Source organism: Carcharodon carcharias, chromosome 6 (assembly GCF_017639515.1).
Source record: "Carcharodon carcharias isolate sCarCar2 chromosome 6, sCarCar2.pri, whole genome shotgun sequence".
Classification (NCBI taxonomy): domain Eukaryota; kingdom Metazoa; phylum Chordata; class Chondrichthyes; order Lamniformes; family Lamnidae; genus Carcharodon; species Carcharodon carcharias.
In genome coordinates, this window is record NC_054472.1 from 131,607,543 (window position 1) to 131,633,432 (window position 25,890).

A 25,890-nucleotide genomic window follows, 5' to 3' on the forward strand; every position below is an offset into this window, starting at 1 on the left:
CAAAGCAGACTTATTTAGAGAGCCTTTTCCACAGGCCTTTACAGTTTACTTGATCAGGACAATGAACATTCTGTAGAGGTTCTTGTTCTACTTGCAGAACTCTTCTTGAATTTGATGCATCTAAAAATCATGTTAACCATTTCTCATCCAGCACAAAAGCCATACTATGATTCTGGGCGCACTGAGTCTGTAAGATGAGTGACAATCCTGTTGAGAATAAATCTCACAAGAATTTTTTCCCACTGTAGAGAGAGATGAAATACCACGATGATTGTTGTAGATGAACTTGCCTCCCTTCCATTGTACAGGTGAGTTATGGAATCATTCTTGTAATCTTGGGACAAAATGCCCTGCTTTCAGATTAAGCAGAAAAGGCTAGTGAATTTCATAGCCACATGAATTCCTCCATACTTGAGACTTCAGCTGGAATGTCATCGACTCCTGGAAGCTTACCCACTGATGGTTCTTTTATGGCCTTGGTGATTTTGGCTTGAGATGGATCGAGGACAATCTCATTCAAAACATGGTGGTGTGGAGGTGATTCAATAGCGTCATTGCACATAGTACTCTAAGTAATGTAACCAGGTTTGACACGGATTTAGCACAACTTCCCTCTCAATTCTATCTCTCTAGAAATGAAGTGTTTAGCTTACTTTTTGTGGCCTTGCTAACCTGTGGCACAAATTTTAGTAATTTGTATATTTGTACTTCGATATCTATGTGCTCCTTTACCCCACTGGATGTTATCTTAAAAATATTTTTACAACTTTTACAATTTATAAAGGTTTCATAGGTAAACAAGGGTAGATTATTAAAATACTATTTTACCTGAAAGTGAGGCAATAGCAAAATATGGAAGATTTTTATATTTTGGAAAAAATTAGTTCAAAGAGGTTCTTAGAGAAGGAGTCTAAGATCAAAGGGGAAAAAGATATTTAAGGAAAGATGTTTAGTTGAGTTGAGGTCACTGTGTGGGGGAGATGTCCTGAGACCAGCTCTGTGCTGAGAAAAGTTGTGAATTTGAAGCAACGACCCAGTTTCAAGCCAGAAAAGTCTTTGTTTTCAGTGAACAGTCTGTTTCTGAACTTCCTTCAGGTTCCTTTCCACAGCAGAGTGAAAGAGAGTGAGAAGTTGTGTGGTATACTTTATTTAAGTAGCAGCAATTTATCCTTGGGCAATATTACTGGATTTTTATGGTTAAAAATCTGTAAGGGAACTGTTGCCAAGTAATTTACTTGTGTGTTTTGAATAAATGGGTTTTTTGGGGGGAATGTTTTATAAGACTATTTTAACTGTGTAATTTTACTCTTATGTGCTTAAGTTTTATTTTCTTCTTGTTAATAAATCTTTTAATTTTAAAATCCAGAAAGTGTTACTGAGATTCTATGCTGCTGGGATCAGTAGGTTTCAAAATACAAAAGAAGTTATAATCAGTAAGACAAGTTTCTCTCAAGGATTTGGCGTGCTCAGCAAATAACATTGGCTGTGATCATAACACCCACCCTAGACTTGCATCTCAGAAGTGTGCTTGTTTAAATGAGATAGTAAATTGTGGGCCCATCAGCAGTCTCAGGTGGACTTATAAGATTTAATTGGGCTATGTGAGGAAGAGTTTCCCTAGTGCCCTGGTCAACACTTACATCTTAACCAACACCATCAAAACATTTACCAGTTGCTTATTTCGCATACGGTTTGTGGGACCTAGGTCTACACAAACTGCTATCGTGTTTATGTACATAACAGTGATGGCTCTGAGATGCCTTAAGGACCTGAAAGGCACTCTTTAAATAGAAGTTATTTTCTCAACGTTGACCTAAATTTCTTGCCTTTACACAACATATACAGTACTACCATATACATATTACCATTACACACCCTTGGTAAACTTAATTTTATCAAAACTTCTGCTGCCCTTATCTGTACTTGCACCAAGTCCCATTCATGCATCATGCCTGTGCTCGCTGACCTACATTGATTTCGAGTCCGGCTGCACCTTTATTCACTTCCTTGTTTTCAAATCCCTTTAGGCCTCACTCCTTCCTTATCTTTGTAATCTCCAGCAGTCCCACAACCTTCTGAGATCTTTATGCTTCTCCAATTTTGGCCGCTTGCACATCCTCAATTTTATTGCTGCACTATTGGCCATTGTGCCTTCAGCTGCCTTGGCTTTAGGCTCTAGAATTCAGTTCCTCAACCATTCCACTTATCTACCTCTCTCTCTCCCTTTAAAATGTTCATCAAAACCAACCTCTTTAACCAAGTTTTTCGTCACCTGTCCTCGTATGTCCTTCTGTAGCTCGATGTCACATTTTATCTGTCAAAGAATCTCTCAGTGAAGTGCCTTGGAACATTTTGATTATATTGTATGCACTATCTAAATTGTTGTTTGCGCACGTTGGGAGGAGAGGTAATTGGTATACTTCCCAGAACTCAAAAGTACCTGAAGGCGAATCCAACAGCCTAGATACCAAATACCACCTTCAGATGACTTAGCGGGACGGGGACGGGGACCCCCCTCACCGGTTAGACTATAAAGCATTGATTTTATGCCTACACTTGAAAGCAATTGTATGTCGGAACTTCTTCGTTATTCAGTTTGCTATCTAGAGCATTGGTGCTAATTACGTTTCTTGACTTCGGTTCGACTATTTGAAATAGTGGGATCAGCAGAAATTACATCAGAACTCCGCCTCCAGCCGTGCCGCACTGGCATTGGGAGCAGAAAACTCGGGAGAAATGCTTTAGGTTTCCTCGTGTATAAACGCTGCTGTGTCTAGGTCATCTCCTTGCCAGCAGAAAGAGTAAATCCAGTATTCCTCCTTGCAGGGTTAATTGTCGGCCAGTTTACCTGGTGTAAGGGCCGTAACAGTGGACGGACGGTTCAAACATCGACAGCACAAGAAATCCAATCGATCTGGTCAGTTTAATCAAACTTTTCATTTCGTCATGCCTGAGCTTTTATTTTGCAGGCGCTATTTGGTTGATTATTTTGCATAGCATTAGTTTCAGGATAATATAAATATAGATTTTATAAGTATTTAGTTCGAACATTTAGATTTGATTTATTTAGTGCAAAAATATGTAGGTGAATAGTTTTCCTGGATCATATACAGTGGCAGAAACAAAGAAATGGGATCCCGGCTCTGACACCGCCCCCACTTCGAATCAGGACACAGTCATAGGACCTTCTGTAATAAGCAGGTGAACGCTGCAACCAGCGGCTGAGGTCTGAGCCCAGCTCCTCACAGCGGATTCAACAGCACGTTAACACTCGCGTGAAGTTTCTGTTATCGCATCACTTGCCTAAGACGATTTAGATTCTGATCTTAAATCGTTAAAGTTTGAGCACTGGAAGCATTTTTGTATTAACAGTTCGTAAGTTTATTTTTGAGACTTCTAATTATGAGAGACGTGCACAAAAATAAACATGAACAGTTTTTAAAAATCACATATCGTAAGCCTCTTCCTCACCGTCTCTTTCTATCCCTATTCTGTATTTCATGCGTACTTTTATATATTTTAATGCACCCGCTTCTAACCTTACTTTTCATCCAGTGCCAGCGAATTTCGAAAGAATAGCACCTGGCTGTAAAAGTATTGCCAAGACTGTTTCACAACCTGTGCGATGATTAATATTGCTGCATAGTCTCAACCAATCTTGGATGTGATTTCCGAGCCCACAAATCAACAGAATGAGTTACTTGGTCTCCAATGCTTATGGTGTAATAATGCCTGGACAGGATAAATCGCCAGCATAGCAGTAAGTGTTAAAGCAATACAAGATAAATGTCCAGTACAGGTACCGTTTCTCAGTTATTCTGTTCTTTATATTAGCAATGACAACATTTGTAGTTATGCTACCTCAGCCAAGTGCTAACTTGGGCACAGACCACCTTGATGCTACGCTTTAATAATATTCCATCAGTTCTAATTTATGTTTCATTTCCCCTGATCAAAATGAGATATTTCTCACCCCCATCATCACCTCTAAAGCAAAGATATCCTATTTACAGATCTAGTGAGAAAATAGAACAAAATCTGTAAAGCAGGAGTTGCAGAACAATATTTTTAGTCAGTGTTACAGTACAAGACAATGCAAGATAGTTGGTAGCACAGATAAAAGAATTGCTGAGTACATGGATGCATGATTTAAAAAACAGGGTTTATTGTTAGTACACAATGAGAGCTCGAAATGATGAACTATGTAGATTTAGGCAATAATAAAAATAACTGAGTGCCAGCTGAATCACACTGTGCTAAATACATCCAAACTATTTCCATGTGAGTAAATTGTCCTGAATATGAGAATTTCAGCACTGTGTAAAAACCCAGATGATTAGCTGTGAGCCACAGTGCACTTACATATATCCACAAATGCTGTCCATTGTTTAGAACCCAAAATTCCTGGTGAATGGGAACAATGCTGTGTAAATATTGTTAATTGTAACTCACGAGCTACAGCCAAACACATTCTATAGGCAATTAGTAGCTCGAACAATCCAACAGGGTTACAAATTTCAAACACATGAACTTCTTCAGCTTAATGTTTCAAAAAAACCTTTTTCCTTTAAAAACTTGGATTTACATAGCAATTATCACATCTCTCAGAAAAAAAATCTGTGTTTGAGACACAATTTGTTTGCAGTGCATTGATTGTTATGATGTAAGTAAACGTTGCACCCACAAACACAAATAATGACCTATTATGATCAGTGATTGGTGGTGATGGAGGGAAGAATGTTGGCCATGGCTGCTGATTTCTTTCATGTGGTATCACTTGTGTTAGCACACAGGTCATGGTTTAATATCTCAAATATAATTTTGGAAGTTTGTATTATTGATGTGGTCCATGCCTGTTGTCAACACATACTGGAAATTCAGACACAAGATGACACTGTTAAAACTTTGAATAAAAAGAAAGCTAAGAATTTGGAAATCCAAAATTAAAATGGAAATGTAGATGAAGTATTGTACCTGAATTACTTTTCAATTTTTTTCCTCCAACTGTTGATCCACCTACTACAAATGAAAGTGAACTATCTAATTGTCTTTTAAAAGCTCAAATAAATTTTAATAACTATTTAAATTTTTCCTCTCCTCTTACGAAGATGCTTTCTCATATTGTGGTATATTTCCATAGGTACCAGCAACCAACTGGTACATCATTCAAGTGTTCTTCACGTAGCTTAGCCAGTAATTGCTTGCCCATGAGAGGCATCACATCCAAGGTTTATCCCTTGTGTGCATGCACATTAGCACAGACACCGAGGAACATTGGTATGACATTCAGACCCTCAAACCTATGCCACTTTTCAATTACAATTTAACTGATCTGAACCTCAACTGCCTGCCTTGACTCCATATCCCTTGAAGCATTTACCTAACAAAAATATAGCAATCTCAAATAAAAACAAAATATTGGAAATATTTAGCACATCAGACAGAATCTGTGGAGAGACAAACAGTATACGTTTCAGGCCAATTACCTTTTATGGGTCATTCACCAAAAACATAAACTCTGCTTCCCTCTGTACATATGCTGCCTGATCTGTTAAGTATTTCTGGCATTTTTTGTTTTTATTTCAGATTTGCAGCATCTACAATATTTTGCTTTTCTATCAAACTCAGTCATGAAAGAATATCCTTTATTACAGTTTTCATTGCATTATGAATGGTATTGGAAGTGTGCCTCTAGTCCAGAGACACTTAGGTGAAATGTAATGCCAATGTTGCTCTCTTGGTTGAAATATCTAACTTGAGTGCAAACCTGAACTGAATCTCGGACCTTCCCATTCTGTACAGCAGTGTGACACATTAACAACAGCAGTTTATATTTATATAATGCCTTTAATGTAATAAAATATCATAGGGCACTTCACAGGAGCATTTCAAAACAAAATCTGACACCGAGACACATGAGGAGATATTAGGTCAGTTTCTCCAAGGAGCCAGGTTTTAAGGAATGTCTTAAAAGAGGAAAGTGCGGGAGAGAAGTGTAGAGAGGGAATTCCAGAACTTAGGGTCTTGGCAGCTGAAGATGCAGCCATCAGTAGTGGAGCAATTAAACTTCGGGCTGCTCAAGTGGCCAGAATTAGGTGAGTGTAGATATCTTGGAGGGCTGGAGGAGATTACAGGGATATGGAGGGTGAGACCATGGAGAGAGTTTAAAAAGAAAGATGAGAATTTCAAAAACAAGATATTGCTTGACTGGCAGCCAGTGTAGGTCAGCAAGCACAGAGGTGATAGGGGAATGGGACTTGGTGCAAGTTAAGACATGGGCAGCAGAGTTCTGGATGAGCTCAAGATTATAGAGATTAGAATGTGGGAGACCAGCCAGGGGTGCATTAAAAGAGTCAAGTATAGAGGTAACAAAGGGATGAATGGGGGTTTCAGCAGCTGATGAGCTGAAACGGGCAAGAAGTTTGGCAATATTATGGAGGCAAAAATAGGTGTTTTTAGTGATGGTATGAATAGAAATGGCTGTAAATCAGGAAATGGGAGAGAGGGAGGAGCTCGAGTAAATTACAATCATCAAGGAAAGCAGCACTGGGCACATTGTTGGAGCTGTGGCTGACAAGTCCCTGGGTCCTGATGGACTTCATCCAAGGGTGTTAAAAGAAGTGGCTCATGTGACAATTGATGCGTTGGTTTTAATTTTTCAAAATTCCCTAGATTTGTGGAAGGTTCCATTAGTTTGGAAGATAGTGAATGTAACTCCTTTTATTCAAAATGTGAGGGAGACAGAAAGCAGGAAACTACAGGCTAGTCAGCTCAGCACCTATCATAGGGAAAATGTTAGAAGTGATTACTAAAGACGTTATAGCAAGGTACTTGGTAATTCAAGGTAATCAGGCAGAGTCAGCATAGTTTTGTGAGAGAGAAATCATGTTTAACCAATTTATAGAGGTTCTTTGAAGAAGTGACATTTGCTGTGGATAAAAGGGAACTGGTGGATGTACTGTACTTATATTTCCAGAAGGAATTTGGTAAGATGCCACATCAAAGGCTATTATGTGAAATTAAAGCTCAATGTAGTGGGTAACATATTGGCATGGATAGAAGATTGGCTGGCTGGCAGAAAACAGCATTGGCATAATTGGATCATTTTCTGGTTGGCAGGATGTGAGGAGCTGGTGTGCCATAGGGATAAGTGCTGGGGCCTCAACATTTTACAATTTATATAAATGACTCAGATGAAGGGATTGAAGGTATGGTTGCTAAATTTGTTGATGAAACAAAGATAGGTAGGAAAGTAAGTTGTGAAAAGGACATGAGGCTACAAAGTGACATAGATAGGTTAAGTGAGTGGGCAAAGATCTGGCAAATGGAGTATAATGTGGGAAAATGTGAAATTGTCCACTTTGGCAGGAAAAATAAAAAAGAAGCACATTATCTAAATGGTGAGAGGTTACAGAAGGATCTAGGTGTCTTAGTGCAAGAGTCACAAAAGGTTAGTATGCAGGTGCAGCAAGTGATTAGGAAAACTAATAGAATGTTAGCATTTATTGCAAGGGGTGTTGAATACAAAAGTACGGAAGCTATGCTTCAGTTATACAGGGCATTGGTGAGACCACATCTAGAGTACTGTGCAAATGTGTTGGAAGCAGTTCAGAGAAGGTTTACTAAACTAATGCCTGGAATGAGTGGGTTGTCTTATGAAGAAAGGTTGGACAGGATAGGCTTGTTTCTGCTAGAATTTAGAAGAGTAAAATTGAAACTTATAAGGTCCTGAGGAGTTTTGACAGGGCAGATATGGAAATGATGTTTCCTCTTGTGGGAGAATCTAAAACTAGGGGTCACCTATTTAAGACAGAGATGAGGAGAAATTTTTTCTGAAGGTTGTACGTCTTTGGAACTATCTTCCTCAAAAGGCAGTGGCAAGGACCACCATAGGTGGTCTTTGAATAATTTTAAGGCTGAGGTAGATTCTTGATGAGCAAGAGGGTGAAAGGTTATGGGGGTAGATGAGAATGTGGAGCTGAGTTTACAATCGAATCAGCCATGATCTTATTGAATGGCGGAGCAGGCTCAAGTGGCCTACTCCTGCGCCTACTCCTAATTTGTGTGTTTGAATATGTGGTCAGAAACTCATCTTAGGGTCAAATATGACACCAAGGTGGTTAACAGACTGGTTTGGCCTCACTGTTGTCAGGGAGAAGGATGGAGTCGGTAACTAGGGAATGAGGTTTGAAGAAGGACCAAGATCAAGGTCTTCACTCTTCCCAATATTTAAAATTGAAGGAAACTTCTGCACATCCAGTACTGTATGTTGGAGAGGCAGTCTGGTAAGGTAGCAACAGTGGAGCAGTCGAGAGAGGCAGTGGTGAGGTAGAGCTGGGTGATGTCACCATACATGTGAAAACTAATGCTTTGGATGATTTCACCAAAAGGCAATATGGATGAGATATAGTGGGAAGCCAAGGATAGATCCTTGGGGAACACTAGAGCTAAATGGTACAGGAGGGGGCAAAGAAGCCATCTCAAGTGATTCTTTGGCTACAATAAAATTTATTTAATAGAAACAGGTGAGAACAGTCCCCAACTGGATAACAATGGAGAGATATTGGAGAAGGATGGTGTGGTCGACCATGCCAAAGGCTGTAGACAGGTCGAGAAGGATGAGGAAGGTTTGTTTAACCTTGTCATAATCATGTCGTGCCCAGCCCAGTACAGGTGTAAAGATATTATAAATTTTAAAGATACATTTTGAAAAGTGAACACAAGCTGTTATGTTGGCTCTGGCAAACCATGTGACTTTTGACATTTGAACTGTAGATAGTAGAGCCTAGGTCGAATACCCAATTAAATATGGATAAAAATCTACAGACAATGTGGCTTACAGAGAACTCGTCTCCATGATTCATTAGGGTATCGAAATTCAGCAGTTGTTAGACAAATGTGAAATGGATCGTATTGACCTTTGATTGTATTGTGATGATCTCTTATAAAGACCTTGCTTATCTCAAACTCCGTGTCAAAAACCACAATGCAGGATGTTTATTGGCCTAACACATCACCTTATTTGGAAAAGGACTTTGGACTTGTACCACATCACATGGGTGAGACAGCCATGTTTTTGCCTGCTTTTAAAACAGCAAGAATCAGCTCTGCGGAGATATAGAGACCAGCAAAAACTCATTGAACCAGCTGCAGTCAACTAAGCAGCTAAGGTAATAAACAGCCATACCTTGAAAGTGGGAGAAGGTCTCTTTCTCCAACCTGTTCCAACTTCAAGTTCACCTGAGAACCAACCTCTGGTGTACTCAACTTTTCAAGGACTTCACTCCAGCCAAAGCATCAACTCATCTGAGAAACTACAGGCCTACTACAAAAGAGACTGAAATAGTTGTAATTGTATTTTTTTTTTCTTAACAGCTATCTAATTTTGAGTGAGACATTGTGTTTAAACCTCCAGGTCAAGTGTCGGATAATAAGTAACATTCTTTATTTGTAAACTCACGAAAAAGCTTGCTACTGAAGCTATTTAAATTGGGCCAACCAATCTAAGGGTAAAAAGTACACACACCACACATACATAACACTTAGATCATGGACAATAAGAAAACACACAGATTCTGCCCATGACACATGTAAGGTTTCATTTGCAATTTTGATAAGAGCTTTCTGGTACTGTGGCAGGGTGATTATATTATAGGGATTTGACCATGGAATTCTGGGAAACGCAGACACAGATTTGGAAGGTGACAACATATTCAAGGACTTTGATGAGGAAAGGGAGGTTGGGCAGTAGTTTGCAAGGACTGTGGCATCAATGATTTTTTTTGATGAGAGGGGTGCTGATAGAAAATTAAAAGAGAAAGGAGCAACACCTGAAGAGAGAAAACCGTCAACAATGTCAGCTGACATGGGGATAAAGAGAGGAAGTTGGTTGGTCAGCAGTGTAGTGGGAATAGGTTGGAAGGGAGCAGGAGGTGGGGCTCATGGATAAGATGAGCTCTGAGAAGGCATGAGTGGAGATAGGAGAGAAATTAGAGAAAGATCGCGGTTCAGAGCTAGGGCAGGGGAGAGATTTAGATGACAGTTGGCCCGGATCTCAAATTAGCAACCTCAGCTTTACATTCCTAAGGGAAAAGTGGTTTAACTTTTTATGGAAGGAGTGACACAGCCAGCTCTTTGCATGGTCTTGCTCTTAGTGACAAAGAGGTTCATGAGCTCCTTGCTCTGGTTGTGGAGGAAGGGAAAAGGGTTTTATGAAGATTGTTTGGAGTAGAGGAAAGAAGCTAGGGTTATCTTTCTATTTGATTCTGCACTAGTGAGCTGTTTTAGCAGATAAGAACAGTACCTGATAGTGCTTCATGTGGTCCAGCCAGATCTGGAAATGAATGGCTAAACCAGTTGTCCACCATATTCTTTAAAGTTCATGATGGTGATTAAAAAACCAGAACTCTATTAATAAATACTGGGTGGCTCTTTTTCCTATTTTAAATTAAGGAAAATACTTTTGTTCTGTTCCATTCATCGCACATGGGTTATTTACAACTGAAAGTTGTAATAAATATACATATTGTAAAGATATATTAATTCCACTTACTATTTAATTGTGCATATTGTTGTACAAATTTATTTTGACACTGAAAGCTTGTGTGCATAAAAGATTGTCGCTTACCTTGAGAGGAAAATGCACTGTGATTGAAGTATTTTACGTTTGCTTAATCTGAACCACAACAGACTTGAGATTTAAGAAGCTTGCGTACAGAGAATGAAACCATAGAAGTGCTGCCCAATTATTGTTCCAGAAAGATTGTAATGCCATTATTGGAAGAAAGCACCCTCCTTGGAGATCTCTCCTTAAATGTTCCTGTCACAATTATAGGTAAGTTCCCTCTATCGTTTTACTGCAAATATTGATGATCGTTATGAATCTCAGGCAAGCATCTTTCAGGAGTAACTGACTACAGGTGTGATTATATGTGCAGAATAGGATGATTTTTAATTTGCTACACAGTAGTTTAACATCAGCTCTGCTGCTGTTTAATGGCCTTCAGGTTAAGAGATCAGTTAGAATACTTGAGTTTCTTGCTCACCATATTGAGGATATCAAATCTAATTGGCATGTGAGCCATTTTTACTGCAAAAGTTTTTCAAGTGCCCCAACTGCGAAGAATTAACTTGTCATTTATCTTATTGCTGTTTGTTGGACAGATTGGCTGGTATTTCCCCACATCAATATCTGTACTTATAGAGTAATTCATCAGCTACAACTCCAAGGTAATACAAAAGGTGTGTGCAAAAGGTGCCATCTAAGTGCATTTGTTCTTAGGTGTCTACTTTGGTTCAGTGTTAGCACTCTTATCTCTGAGTCAGCACATTATGGGTTTCCAATCCAACGAGACTTGAGCACTTGATCTCAGCTGACACTGCATTGCAGAACTGAGGGAGTGCTATATTGTTAGAGATGCTGTCCTTCAGATGAAATGGAGGACACATCCAGCTGTGTCCTCTCAGGTGGATGTAAAATGTCTCATGGCACTGTTGGAAGGATTCAGTGCACCTAAGTACAAATCTGTTGTACGAGGGCAGCCTTACAAGAAAATGTTGAATGTTATAATTACAATAGAAGGTGTTGAGAAATTCCTCCATAACATTGACCCACCTAAAGCTTGTGGTCCTGATGACATCCCGAACTATGCACTTAAAGTGAGTGAGTTTGCACCAATGTTACAGTATATTTTTCAACAATCTATTAACACAGGAGAATTACTTGTCAAGCGGCTATGAGCTAACACCTCTCCAATTTACAAGGAAGGACTCCCTACCTATCCAGCAAACTACTGACTTATTTTGCTTCCTAGTATTTATTGTAGGGTGTTGGTTACAGTTCAGTAGGTCTGAAGATGTCATCATAGTCATACGTAGGTTAACCGAATGTCTTTATTGACTCTTAGTTACAAATATACATAAAGGGTACAAGCTTGAAGCTGTCTTCATGCTTGCCGGTACACACAGCTCTGACCAACACTAGACTGACCTTGGGTGCTTTTTTATATCACTGTGTGAGCAGTAATGTACTCAGTCCCATATTAATTACAGATGTGCCAGACCCTTATACTACACCTCCCCTAAGTCTTTATCCAACGTGTGTTGTGATTATCATTTACCTCATGTCTTACGTTGTTATTATGATCATGTAATTACATTGTCCTAGGCCCAACCATCTTCAGCTGTTTCATCAATAACCTTCCTTCCATCATCAGGTCAGAAATGAGGATGTTTGCTGATGATTGTACAATGTTCACCATTCATGACGACTCAGATACTGAAGCAGTCCATGTCCAAATGCAGCAAGACCTGGACAATATCCAGGCTTGGGCTGACAAGTGGCAAGTAACTTTTGCACTATACAAATGCCAGGCAATGACGACCTCCAACAAGAACCATAATCTCTTGACATTCAATGGCATTACCATCACTGAATCCCCCATTATCAACATCCTCGGGGTTACCATTGACCAGAAACTGAACTGGACAATCAATATAAATACTGTGGCTTCAAGAGCAGGTCAGAGGCTAGGAATCATGCAGCAAGTGACTCCCGTCCTTACTCCCCAAAGCCTGTCCATCTACAAGGTATAACTCAGTAGTGTGATGGAATACTCTCTGTTTGCCTGGATGAGTGCAGCTCCAACAACAGTCAAAAGCTTGACACCATCCAGCGCAAGCAACCTGCTTTAATGGCACCACATCCCCAAACATTCACTCCTTGCACCACCGTTGCATAGTGAGGCATCAGTGTGTATCATCTACAAAATGCCATGCATTAACTCACCAAGCCTCCTTAGATATCTTCCAAACGCACAACCACTACCATCTAGAAGGACAAGGACAGACAGCAGATACATGGCAACACCATCACGTGGAAGTTCCTCTCCAAGCCACTCACCATCCTGACTAGAAAATATATTGCTGTTCTTTCACTATCGCTGGGTCAAAATCCTGGAAGTCCCTCCCTAACATCACTGTGGGTGTACTTACACCACGTGGACTGCTATGGTTCAAGAAGACAGCTCACTACTACCTTTTCAAGGGCACCTAGGAGTGGGCAATAAATGCTGGCCAAGCCAGCGATATCCACATCCCATGAACTAACAAAAAAAGAATATTACCACATTATCACTCCCCCATCCCACCTCTTCAAGCCCATGAACTCAGGCAATGTGGAGGCCATATAATCTTTTTATATCTCGCTCGCACTACTATTGGAGGAGCTGTTGGTTTTTCCTGTAGGTTTGGACGTTCTGGCATCTGGGTATGTTTCTCAATATCTCTCCATTGCACAGCGAGGACAAGCGGTCTAGGGATGGGGAGGAGACCCTTTGTTTCTCCTGAATGTGCCCTTTGCGGTGCCAACCAGGTAGGAGCAAGGTTGGCTCTCGTTCCTTCTAATGATGGTACCTTCTCTCTTGCGGTCTTTAATCCAAGCCATGTCACCATTTCTGTAACTGTGGCAAGTGTCTTTGTGCGGTACCTTCTGTTGTAGATGGAAGTTTGCTTCTGCCTGTAATCTGCTATCTTACTTGGATGTCCTAGTACTCAGAGTGTACCTACATCATGGGGACTGCAGCAGTCCAAGAAAGCAGCTCACCATCACCTTCTCAGGAAACAAAGAGTAGGAATAAACGGGTCTTTTTCCAAATGGCAGGCAGTGACTAGTGAGGTACCGCAGGGATCGGTACTTCCCCAGTTATTCACAATATATATTAATGATTTAGATGAGGGAATTAAATGTAATATCTCCAAATTTGCAGATGACACAAAGCTGGGTGGGAGGGTGAGCTGTGAGGAGGATGCAGAGATGCTTTAGTGTGATTTGGACAAGCTGAGTGAGTGGGCAAATGCATGGCAGATGCAGTATAATGTGGATGAATATGAGGTTATCCACTTTTGTAGCAAAAGCAGGAAGGCAGATTATTATGTGGCTGTAAATTGAGAGAGGGGAATGTGCAACGAGGCCTGGGTGTCCTCGTACACCAGTCGCTGAAGGTAAGCATGCAGGTGCAGCAGGCAGTAAAGAAGGCAAATGGTATGTTGGCCTTCATAGCCAGAGGTTTTGAGTACAGGAACAGGGATGTCTTGCTGCAATTATACAGGGCCTTGATGAGACCACACCTGGAATATTATGTGCAGTTTTGGTCTCCTTTTCTGAGGAAGGATGTACTTGCTATAGAGGGAGTGCAGCGAAGGCTTACCAGACTGATTCCTGGGATGGGGGGACTGACATATGAAGAGAGATTGAGTGGATTAGGATTATATTCGCTAGAGTTCAGAAGAATGAGGGGGGGATCTCATAGAAACCTATAAGATTCTAACAGGATTAGACAGGGTAGATGCAGAAGGATGTTCCCGATGGTGAGGAAGTCCAGAACCAGGGGTCACAGTCTGAGGATATGGGGTAGACCATTTAGGACTGAGATGAGCAGAAATTTCTTCACTCATAGAGTGTTGAGACTATGGAAATCATTACCACAAAGTAGTTGAGATTAAAACATTGTATGATTTCAAGAAGGAGTTAGATATAGTTCTTGGGGCGAAAGGGATCAAAGAATATGGGGAGAAAGTGGGAGCAGGCTATTGAGTTGGATGATCAGCCATGATCATAATGAATGGTGGAGCAGGCTACTCCTCCTAGTTTCTATGTTTCTCAACGGCAGCTAGGGATGGGCAAAAATTACTGGCCTAGCCAGTGATGCCCACATCCCGTGAATGACTTTTTAAAAATCCTTGGTTACCAACCCTGATATGAGCTTTTTGGCAGGATTGGAAGTTCTGTGCAGTGTTTCCTGCCATCAGGGTTTCGGATGGGGACAGGTTGCATTGCAAAGTGATAGACCCGTATGTGAGTAGTGCTTTGGGGAAGTCCTTGATCTTTTCTTTAGGAGGGTATTTACTGCACAGACCGCCCCTTCAGCCTCCCCATTTGACTGTGGGTATCTTGGGGAGCTGGTACAGTGGTGGAGGCTGGATGTGGTGGCAAAGTGTGCGAAGTACTCATTTGAAAATTGTGAGCCATTACTGGACATAATCTAGTCCGGGATACCATGCCTCGTGAACAGCTCTTTTGGTGCCTTAATTACTGTCTCTCTGGTAGCCATATATGGTTGCTTCACCTCAATCCAACTGGAGAAGTAGTCCACCACTATAAGGAACAATTTGCTGTTGAAGATGCACAAGTCAACACCTAGCCTCTCCCATGGCCTGGTAGGGAATTGTATGGGGATGAGGGGCTTTCTTTGGTCCTGCCTGTGCAACACAAGCACCTGGCAATTTGCAGTGGTGCCTTGGAACGCCTGGGCCAGGATTTTATTTATGGCAGGCGGGCTGTTTGGGAGCATGCATGGGTGGGCGCAGAGCCGATTGCTGCCTGCAATTGGCTCCGTGCTGCCATTTTATGCAGGCAGACCAATTAAGGTCCACCCTGCGTGAATCGCGCTCCCGAGAACAGCAGGAAGGGGCGGGCAGCGGCCGAAGTCCAATGACCACCGGGTCCAATGGCGACCTGGTGGCCTATTCAAAGACGGCGCAGGTAGCATTCCAAAAGCAGCCACTGATGTCGCACAGGAGGATGTCAGACAGCGCTCTCGGAGAGCAGGCCAGGCGGGAGGGCAGGTCGGTGGGGCAGTATGCCCCAAGATTTTTGGATGAGTGCCTCGCTGCCCTCGAGGAGGTGGCAGCACGGCACAACATCATAGTGCCAAGGGACGGGAGGAGGAGGCCCCCTCACATGACAAGACGTGCCTGGGAGGAGGTGGCAGAAATGGTCAGCTCCCACAATGTGGTGAGACGCACCTGGGTGCAGTGCTGCAAGCAGATCGGGAAGGGTGAGTACCACGCTGGCATGAGTCACTTAGCACAGCAATTAGGTTGCCACCCAGTGCCCCCCCCCTCCAACTCAGAATTTTATTATTGCATTCATTCATTCACGGCATGTGGTCTTCGCTGGGTGGGCCAGCATTTATTGCCCACCCTGAGAGGGTGGTGGTGAGCTGCCTTCGGTATCTGCTGCATGTGGTGCAGGTACACCCGCAGTGCTGTTTGGGGGAGAGATCCAGGATCTGGACCTAGGCGCAGTGGTGGAGCACCGAAACATTTCTAAGTCAGGATGCTGACTGACTTGGAGGGGAGCTTCCAGGTGGTGGTGTAGCCATCCATCTGCTGCCCTTGTCCTTCTGGGTGGTAGTGCTTGTTGGTTTGAAAGGTCTTAGAGTGTGAGTGGCAAATGTGCTGGAGGCAGCATCTGGGCAAGGGGGTCAGCCCTGGCTGCTTGGGATGAGTGTATTGCAGCTCCAGGGTCACGAATCAGCTGAGCCCTGCAATGTTTCACTCAGGTGGGGGTGGCAAGGCTGCAATGGCAATCCAGGTACAGGGTGGACTAATCAATGCTCCTCTTTCCTTTTAGGAGAAGACCACATACAATAATGGTGAATGCCTGCAGACTGGCAGGGGGCAGGCCCACTTATTCATACTGGCCAGATACAAGCAGAAGGATTTCAAGCTGGAGAGGTGCCATGTGCCTAGGTCAGCCAGCTGTGGTGAGGTTGGGGTGCCACTGGGAGGTAAGAGTGCTGTGCACTGAGGTCACAATGTCTGTCAGTGCAAAAATCCCACTGTTGACTGTATATTGATTGCAGCATCAACATGGTTTTCCCATTGATAGAATGGAAGGAGGAGCGCATCCTGATCCAGGTGCTAGGCAGGCACATTAACAGTGTAACAACTTCAACTAATCAAATGTCCTTGTTCTTCCTTTCAGCCTCTCTGGAGCACGCCCACGCTCCGGAGGCAGAGGGACCGCCACAGACCCCTGAGGGCCCTGAAGATATAAACACACCAGCATCATACCCTTTCAGCCAGGCAGGCACCAACGCAGATTCCAGCACCTCGGTGGGGCTAAGATCGTCAGCTAGTGTCTCAGTGAACAGCAGTGAGGGCACTTTACACTCACTTGAGGTGCAGGCGGAGGTAGAGAGTGCCTAGGGTGCTGGCAGTCGGAGGACTTTTGGGTACCAGGAACATGCTCAGTCGGTGGCTGATGATGTGCCTCTAGAGTCGACCCTGAGGCAGCAGGTGCTGGAAGTCCAGCAGGGTGTGCGGGAGGATCTGGTAGAGACACATGAGGGAATGTGTGCCATGGTCTCCATGATCGAGGAGTCCATGCAGAGCTTGAGCAATGCAATGACCCTCATGGCCTCAATGCAATGCCTCCTGCATGGAGAGAGTGGCGACACTCATGGAGAGGCTCCTCCAGTAGAACAATCCCGGCTTCTTGGGGATGCTCTGGGACCTGCAAGCCCTCACAACGGCATTGACCTCAGGTGGGCAGTGTCAGTGTGGGAGATGGATTGGGCATCCAGTATCCCAGCTCGGTGCCCATCCATCTATGATGAACAGTGAGGTCCAAATTGGCCTCACGTTGACGCACGAGCTGCCTGTCATCTCTACGGGCTTCTCTGAGTGCTCTGGATGAGGACAGCAGCTCCTCTGCCCCTCTGCCAGTGACCATGGCATTTGATAAGGCTGCAGATGCCAGCTGTGCCACTGGCCGCTCCCTCCCAGTTGGGGCCAGCACAGGCTCCAAGGGCCAGAGGATGCCCGCCAAGGTCATCAAGGCCAACAGGAAAGCAGGGTGAGCAGGCTGTCTCAAATGCTAGTGCCAGCAAGGGGGGAGCACCTAGGCATATCACCCGTAAACATAAACATAAATTGCCTCAGGCACACCACAGGCTTATCACTGGTGGTTTTCTTTTGGCCCCGTTTCAGTTATTTTTCAGTTGGTGTGCTGTTCAACACCTTTTAATGCACTTTCATTTCAGTATGCAATTTGCCAATCATTAAATGTTTTGGTTCTCAACCAGCCTCTGGGTGCTTCATTACTTTTGCAGGTGAAGGGGAACCCATGATGTTATGAGTGACTTGTTTGTCATTGAGCTTTATTGACAAGGCACATAGTTAATGTTCCCAAACCGGCAGATGTTGTTCTCAGGTATTGAGGTATCAAGGCCTGCAGCCTTGGCATGTGTTGGAGGTTCATCTGTGGTAGGCTAGCATTGGACCAAAGCCTCCTGGGCGTCCTTGCCTCCCTGGAGGCTGCCCAGGTCAGCGTCTATCCCCTCAGCATTCTGCTGTGCGTGCTCGTCCTCGGACTCACTATTGGACTCATCGTCTGCAGCCAGAGCATCTGTGTCTATATCTTCTTCCACTGCGTCCCCCCCTTTCCAGCGCCAGATTGTGGAGAGTGCAGCATGCAACCACTACCAGCGACACATGATCTGGCGGGTATTGCAATGCGCCCCCTGAACAGTCCAGGCATCAGAAGCACATCTTGAGAAGATTGATGGCTCTCTCTACCATGGCCCTTATGGAGGTATGGCTCCTCTTGTATCGCTGCTCGGCCTCTGTTCTTGGATGGCGGAGAGGCACATCATGAGCCACTTTTTGAGGGGATAGCCCTTGTCACCCAGCAGTCATCCATCCAGTCGGGCTGGAGCACCAAAGAGCCTCGGCATCTGGGAGTGTCTCAGGATGTAGGCTGGGAGCTGCCTGGGTACCTTGCACAGACTTGCAGAATCTGCATCCTGTGGTCTCACACTATCTGCTCATTCATGGAGTGGAAGCCCTTCCTGTTGACACCCTCTAGTGCCTTGATGGCCACATGTGTGCAGTCTATAGCACTCTGGATGCGGGGGAAGCCAGCAATTGCTGCAAAGCCTCTGGCTCACTGTGTCTGGCTGGCCTCATCCGAGTGGTAATGAATGAAAGTCAATGCACGCCTGAACAGAACGTCACCAGCTTGACACAAGTATGGAGAGCTGATTGGAGACTCCACAAAGATCACCCACCGACCCCTGGAAAAAGCCGGAGGCATACAAGTTGAGGGCAGCCAAGAACCTTAGTGCCACTGGCATGGGGTGACCAGCCACACAGTTGGAGCTGATCTCAGGCCGATCATCTGACAGATGGAAGTCACTGTCTCCCTCGACATATTGAGGTAGCTGCTTTGCCACTGTATACCCTGGCAGCAGAATAGTGGCGTCTTCTGCAGCCCCTTCCACCTTGGACTTTCTGTTGGCCCTGAACCCCTTGTGTCTGTGCCTGTCCTCCCAAAGGTGGCTCCCCTGGAGGCTGAAATATGGACTCCTGGCCTCCTCCCGCTTCTGGCCCTCTCTTCCTCCTCAGAGGAGATGCCCCCATTGGAGAGCACAATCCCCATTCCCAGGGTAAGGGAAGGCTTTCTAATAACTGTAAGGTCCCAAGTGTATATTTCTTCCAGAGTCCTGAACTGAAGCCTGTTTTTTCTGTCAAAGCTGCTCTGAAGAGATTTGAAGTTCTCCTTTTCACACAAGCAAGTAGCAGTAAATTTAAAAAGTAAAGAACTAACAACCTGCATTTGCCAGCCCACTCACTCCCCCTTATCCCGCCCGTGGATGAGGCTTTTAAAAATGCAGCCTACCCATGGTGCCCACGCGACTCACTGAAAATCGCATGGGCTGCTTAGAAATCACTGTGTATTGCTGCCTTAAGTGGCCGTTAATTAATGGCGGGCGTGCCTCGGAAGTCATAGCACCCGCCCTCCGAAATATTGCGATGGTGCACGGTGACATCGGGACGCACACGCAATCTGACGTCATTACGCATCAGAGTGTCAGGCCCGGCCCCGCACACCGATGGCAAAATTCTGCCCCTGGTCACTAGAGAGCAGATTGGGCCTGAGCGCTGCACATGATGATGCCCAGGTGGTCCTGGTGTATTTTTTTTTTGAAGGATCTTTAACCACAGGGACGACAATGCTTATTGTAGACCAGGATGTCATCTATGATCATTAAGTGTTTTTGTTGTTCAAACCAGGTTTTCATGGTCCCTCTGTTCGATATCTGCTGAGGCCATTCTTCTTTGCATTATCTGCAGATACAGGCACATTCCATTGCACATTTGTTCCTGGCAGATCTGTTGGAGTTTGCTTGGTCACTGGCAGGCCTCTACTTGTCAATTGGGAGCACACTTCCAATTGTATGATGATATTGATATTCTAGTTTGTTGGGAGGCCTGCTTTGGCCATTGAAAGTGTCTGGGTTTTACCTTGGCTGTATGCCATCTCATAAATGAACCACATGAGGTGCAGGCAACACCTCTGGATTCTGGGAGGCTTCTTAGCCAGCTCCTTCTCATCCAATAAGGAAACTAATGGTTTATGATCCATTCTGATTGTAACCTTGAGGCCGATGATATAGTCTGAAAGCTTCTTGCATGCCTACATGCCGACAAGAGCTTCCTTTTCTATGACAGCGTACTTTATCTCCATGTCCAAGAGCCCTCTGGACACGTAGTACATAGCTTAGCGACTTCTATCTAGTTGTTCCTGGAACAGGACCACTCCCAGGCTTGTGGATGAAGCATCTGCTGCTATGGTGGTGGGCATGGCTGGCTCATCATGGGCCAGAATATCAGTGGAGAGCAGCATCGCCTTGATGCAAGTGAATGCCTGCTCCTGCTGTGAGTCCCTGTGCCTGGTCTGTCTTAAATAGATGCCTCCAGGGTTCTGTGATCTCTGCTTAATTCAGCAAAAAATTTGCCAGCTTGTTCACCATCCCCAAAAATCACTGGAGGTCTAGAATTGAGGATGGGGTTGGGGACTTGCTGATAGTCTTGGTTTTCTGTGGGTCTGTTGTGATGCCTTTATTGCTGACGATGTGGCAAGAATCACATTGATGTTTTAGAAAACTTGCATTTGTCATTCAGTGTCAGCCTTGCTCTCTGCAGGCGCTCGAAGACAGACGTGAGTCTGTAGTCATGTTCCTCTACTGTTCAGTTTTGGGACTGGGACCATCCCGGAACACCATGGAGTTGGTTGTGTGACTGGGATGATGACTCCCATGTTTGTCATCTTGTCCAGCTGCTGCTCCGCCTGCTTCATGAATGAGCGTAGGATCTTACATAACATGAATAGGCACATGGGTTTAGCATCCCGTGTGTTCCTGTATGCATTTTTCAGTCATCTCAGTTTTGTGAAGAGTTTCGGGAACGCACATTTGTACTTGAAACTAGGCCCTTGCTGGTTGACCTCGTCAATCTTCTGTTATAGGTTAAGTTCAACACAGGCTTTGTGGTTTAGTAATGAACAGTCCTGGTTATGGATCACAAAGAGGGTCTCACAGATTTGTTTTATTCTTGTATCTCAGTGTTGCCTGCAGGGTGCCTTTCACCAGGTACTTTAAGCCTCCTGCCTCATATAAAGGTTTTTGTTGTTCAAACCAGCTTTTCATGGTCCCTCTGTTTGGTATCTGCTGAGGCCATTCTTCTTTGCATTATCTGCAGATACAGGCACATTCCATTGCACATTTGTTCCTGGCAGATCTGTTGGAGTTTGCTTGGTCACTGGTGTCAGCCACTGGGTCAACAACCATGGTTCTTTGTCTGACAAGACTGTTATGCTGGCTCCTGTGTCTAGCTTAAAATTTGTTAAATGGCCACTGACAGAAATGTCTGCATTCCAAAATGCGAAACCGAGATCTTTGACCTCCCCCAAGAAGCATGGCTGTGTCTTCTGGGTTTGCATTTTTGACCTCGTGGACAATCTTTGGGCCTTCTGTGCATTTCAGTTTTTATCTTGCACAGTTTGCCATTGTGTCCAATCCTGTTGCACTGAAAACATTGGGCTAAATTTGTAGGACACTGATCTCGCTTATGGAGGCACTTTGCTGCACAGATTTGGCATGGTTGCTCTGCTGGCCAGTTGGGGTATTGCTTTCCTTGGTCTGACGTGTCCTTGTGTCTTTGTTGCTTAACTAGCTGAATTGTGGGTTGGCCTCTGCACAATGGCTTATTTTCTCCCCTTAAAATTGTTCTGTGCCACTCATGGAGTTCTGATTGCCTACCTATCTGATATGTCTTTTCCAGCGTTAATCTTCCTTTGCTTGCATGACATCAGAGAGTGTGTTGTCCGCCACCCCTACCATTATTCTGTCTCTGAGTTCAGATTTTAGGTCTCCGTATTTGCAACCTTCTGCCATCCTGTACAGATCATTGATGAAAGAATCGACAGGTCCTCCTGGCTGCTGGGCTCACTTGTTAAATTTAGCTCTTTCAAGTAGTTTATTGCTTCTTAGATTGAAATAAATGTTGAAAGACTTTAGCACTTCTCAAATTTAGCAGATGCTTCATTGATTCCCTGGCTTGCAATAATGTCGAATGCAATTGGGCCTGCCAAGTAAAGCAGTGTGTAAACCTGCTCTGTTTCTGACTTCTTGTCTAAATCTAAAGCGATGCTGAATCTTGGGAATCTTTTCCTCCTAAGTCCCCAATTATGTGGTGGCTCTGGTCCTTGAATTTGTCTGAATTGATTTGGAAGTGTGGAATTCTGATCCATGGTTAAATTTTCAAAAGTGTATGTTCTACTTTAAAAGCTTTCTGAACTTCAAAATGACGTCACCATTCACTTGGAGACAAAGGGATTTCCAGCACTTGCTGTTTTTGGCAGGCTCTGCTGCAATAGTGACCACGCTCAGCTTGAAAAAAAAAATCAACAATGGCTTTCTGGATTGCCTACCTGCAGCGTTTTACTTTAAAGTCAAAAAATTGTTGAATCCTGGCTTTTGTTTTCTCTCTGCTGAGTTTAGAAGTTGTGATTCTGTTGGATAATGATTTTTTTCGGAGTGAGCTCAGATGCCATGTGTTCAGGGACTACTTGGGGATCGGGTTTTAGCGATGGTATTTTTCAGATTGCATTTCTGACTCTGAATTATTTAAAGATTTCTCAGGATTTGCTGTAATCTGCAATTTTAAAGATTTAGCTCACTCCTTGCTAGGTCTGCTGACTGTATACACTCTGGGATTAGAAGCTGGAGTTCCAAAGGAGATTCAATGGAGTCTTCTGCTGCAGTAAGGAATTTAAAATTCCTGCCCTCAGCTTCCAAGCCTTTCTTTATAGCTTTTTCCTGATGATTTTTTTTTCCTCTGTACCTCTGCTTCTGGAGCCCCTTTTCAGGTCAGACTGCTTTGTGGATTTTTTTCTCTGTCTTCTAGCATTTTAGTTTTTCTCTGCATTTTCTGCTAGGTCTTGGGATTTTCACAAGCTGCCACCATGTTGTAAGGTATTGGTTATAGTTTGGTAAGTCTGTAGAAGTTTTCGTAGTCATACGTACGTTAACTGTAAGTCTTTATTGACTCTTAAAACTACAAATATACAGTAAAGGGTACAAGCTAGAAGCTTGCTGGTACACACGGCTCTGTCCAACACTAGACTGACCCTGGGTGCGGGTCATATGCTCCCTTACATCACTGTGTGGGCAGAACTATACTCAGTCCCACATTAACCCTATATGTGCGAGACCTTTATTCTACAGTCTTCTGTTCCTTTCAACATTTGGTTCTGCCTGATTTTTTCACTCTTCTAACTGAAGTAGGATTATTACAATCACAGTTTTGGTTTCTGCACTCATTTTTAAGGAGGTCTTATGCTGTAACCATTGCATCCCTACCTTTGGGCCAGAAGCTCCACGTTCAAGTCCCGCTTCAGGACTTGATGGCCACGGAAAATGCATTCATAACATGGCCAAACAGTTTGATTAACAGCCTGTAAATCCTTCCAGTGCACCTGATGGCAAGCGGTAAGAGTGAGAGTTTTCTATTCAGCCATACTGCAGAAGGCAACAGCAAAACACTTTGCCAAGTATAGTCATGGATGAATCCTATGGTAGTCCATTGTCGCCAATGCCTTCTTAGGGCATGGGTCATGAAGGAGCAGGACTCATTATTACAGCCTAGGATACATTTGGGCAGTCACTTACATTAGGCAACAAAGGATAGTCATTGCCCATTTGCATTAAAGTCAATTTCAAAGTTGGAGGCTGTAACCTATTAAGTTTTCCATTTATTTTGGGCAGAAACAGCTGTGCTTACTCAGTAGTTCATTCAACCAGGAAATAGCTCATTAGACTCGCACTAGTATGTTACCACATTAGATCAAACTAGAACAGCAGTGTTACCTACATAGTAAATGAGGAGTGAATAAAACAAACAGTATTAAAGTGGTAGAGCTACATAAACAGAATCACAGAATTGTTACAGTGCAGAATGCCATTCAGCCCATCGTGTCTGCACCGGCTCTCCGAATGAGCATTTCACTTAGTACCATTCTCCTGCCTTTTCCCTGTAAACCTACACATTCTTCCTTTTCAAACAACCATCTAATTCCCTCTTGAATGCCTTGATTGAATCTGCCTCCACAACATTCTCAGGCAGTGCATTCCAGACCCTAACTACTCGCTATTTTTTTCTTATATCACTTTTTCGCTTCTTTTGACAATTACTTTAAATCTGTGCTCTCTTGTTCTTGAACCTTTCACAAATGGGAACAGTTTCTCCTATTTACTCTGTCCAGACTCCTCATGATTTTGAATACTTCTATCATATCTCCTCTCAATCTTTGCTTCTCTATGGAAAACAATGCAAACTTCTCCAATCTATCTTCACAACTGAAGTTCCTCATCTCTAGAACTATTCTCAAAACCTGTTCTATACTCTCTCCAATGCCTTCACATCCTTCCTAAAGTGCGGCACACAGAACTGGACGCAACACTGCAGCTGAGGCCGAATTAGTGTCTTATACAAGTTCAACATAACCTTCTTGCCATGTGCTTTAAGCGCCATGTGCTCTAAGCATAGGATACTGTATGTTTTATTAACTACTCTCTCAACCTGCCCTGGCATCTTCAATGTCTTATGCACATTACACCCCTCTGCTCCTGCATCCGCTTAGAGTTGTACCTATTTTATATTGTTCTTCTTACCAAAATGTATCACCTCACATTTCTCTGCACTGAGCTGCATCTGCCAACTATGCACCCATTCCACCAACTTGTCTATGCCCTTTTGAAGTTCTCCACTTCCTCACAGTTCACAAGGCCAAAAGACCTTTTCAAAGTAAACAGCATTGCTGATTTCTGCATGATTCTTTCATAGATAAGAGAGGCCTGGGAAAGGCAAGAATGTCTGCAAATATTAATTAGTGTGTAGACATTATTGAAGCACTTTATGTTTTAATAGTTGGATTGGATAGCTCTTATGAACAGCTTTGAGATAACAGGCAAATATGAACAATTGAATTTTTGAAAGTAGGCATGAAGGCCAGAGGGAGTTGTGAATTGGCCATCAGAAACAAGGAGATAAGGAAAGCATGAGGAGGCTAATTGAAGTTGCATAATGTCAGGGTGGGATTTCACTCCATTGGACATTTTGTATTAAGAAGATGTTGCAAAATGAGCACTCTTTGCTGCAGTTGGAAGGAGATGATTTGGTCAGTTGCCTCAACCATAGGCCCTACAATCAGCAAGGGCTGGTCATCCATTGGTGTTTTTAAGTATGATAATCTCTTGTAACATCATTGGTGCGCTGCTCACATTATAGTGTTTCTTTTATACAACTAACTTTAGATAGTGTCAGTTAATTGATACAAGTGGTTTTGATTCTGTCTTGAAGGTACAATAAAATCCTACAACAGCCACTGTTTTAAATTTATGTTAATACTAATAGATAAAGGAAATACATAACGTTTGAGATTTTAACTGTTCCCTAAGATCAAAAAGTAACATGGTACAAAACTAAGCCCATATCTGCATGAACTAATGAAGTTATGGACGCCATGTTCCCCACCCTCCTGGCTAAAAGGTTAGAGGCGTAGGGAGCCCGCCCTCGATTCTAACAGATTCCCAGTAGTAATTTAACACTGGGAGGAGCATTCATTGCTTTAAGGAAAGACTTCTGCCCTATCTCAGTGAGAAGTCCCGCATGGAAAACTGCCAGCAAATCAGAAGCCCTGTAGTCCCAGTAGGGACACTAGGAGCAGTGGCCACTGCTGGAACTGCACTGCTCTTTAGGAGC

At 43.4% G+C, this 25,890-nt stretch overlaps 1 protein-coding gene across 2 annotated transcripts in view; it reads left to right on the forward strand.

The window, feature by feature from the left end:
- The first annotated feature begins 2,509 nt into the window (after positions 1 to 2,509).
- The window catches only part of LOC121278734 (oxidative stress-induced growth inhibitor 2-like), a 41,006-nt gene continuing 17,625 nt past the window's right edge, over positions 2,510 to 25,890 (forward strand). Inside the window, exons 1-3 of one of the 2 annotated variants that reach the window (XM_041189106.1) lie at positions 2,513 to 2,917; positions 3,556 to 3,760; positions 10,690 to 10,834. In XM_041189106.1, coding sequence (XP_041045040.1) covers positions 10,768 to 10,834 — 67 coding nt within the window. In that variant the 5' untranslated portion in view covers positions 2,513 to 2,917; positions 3,556 to 3,760; positions 10,690 to 10,767. Of the gene's footprint in view, positions 2,918 to 3,555; positions 3,761 to 10,689; positions 10,835 to 25,890 lie in introns of both variants that reach the window. The other variant, XM_041189107.1, reaches the window with a different exon arrangement.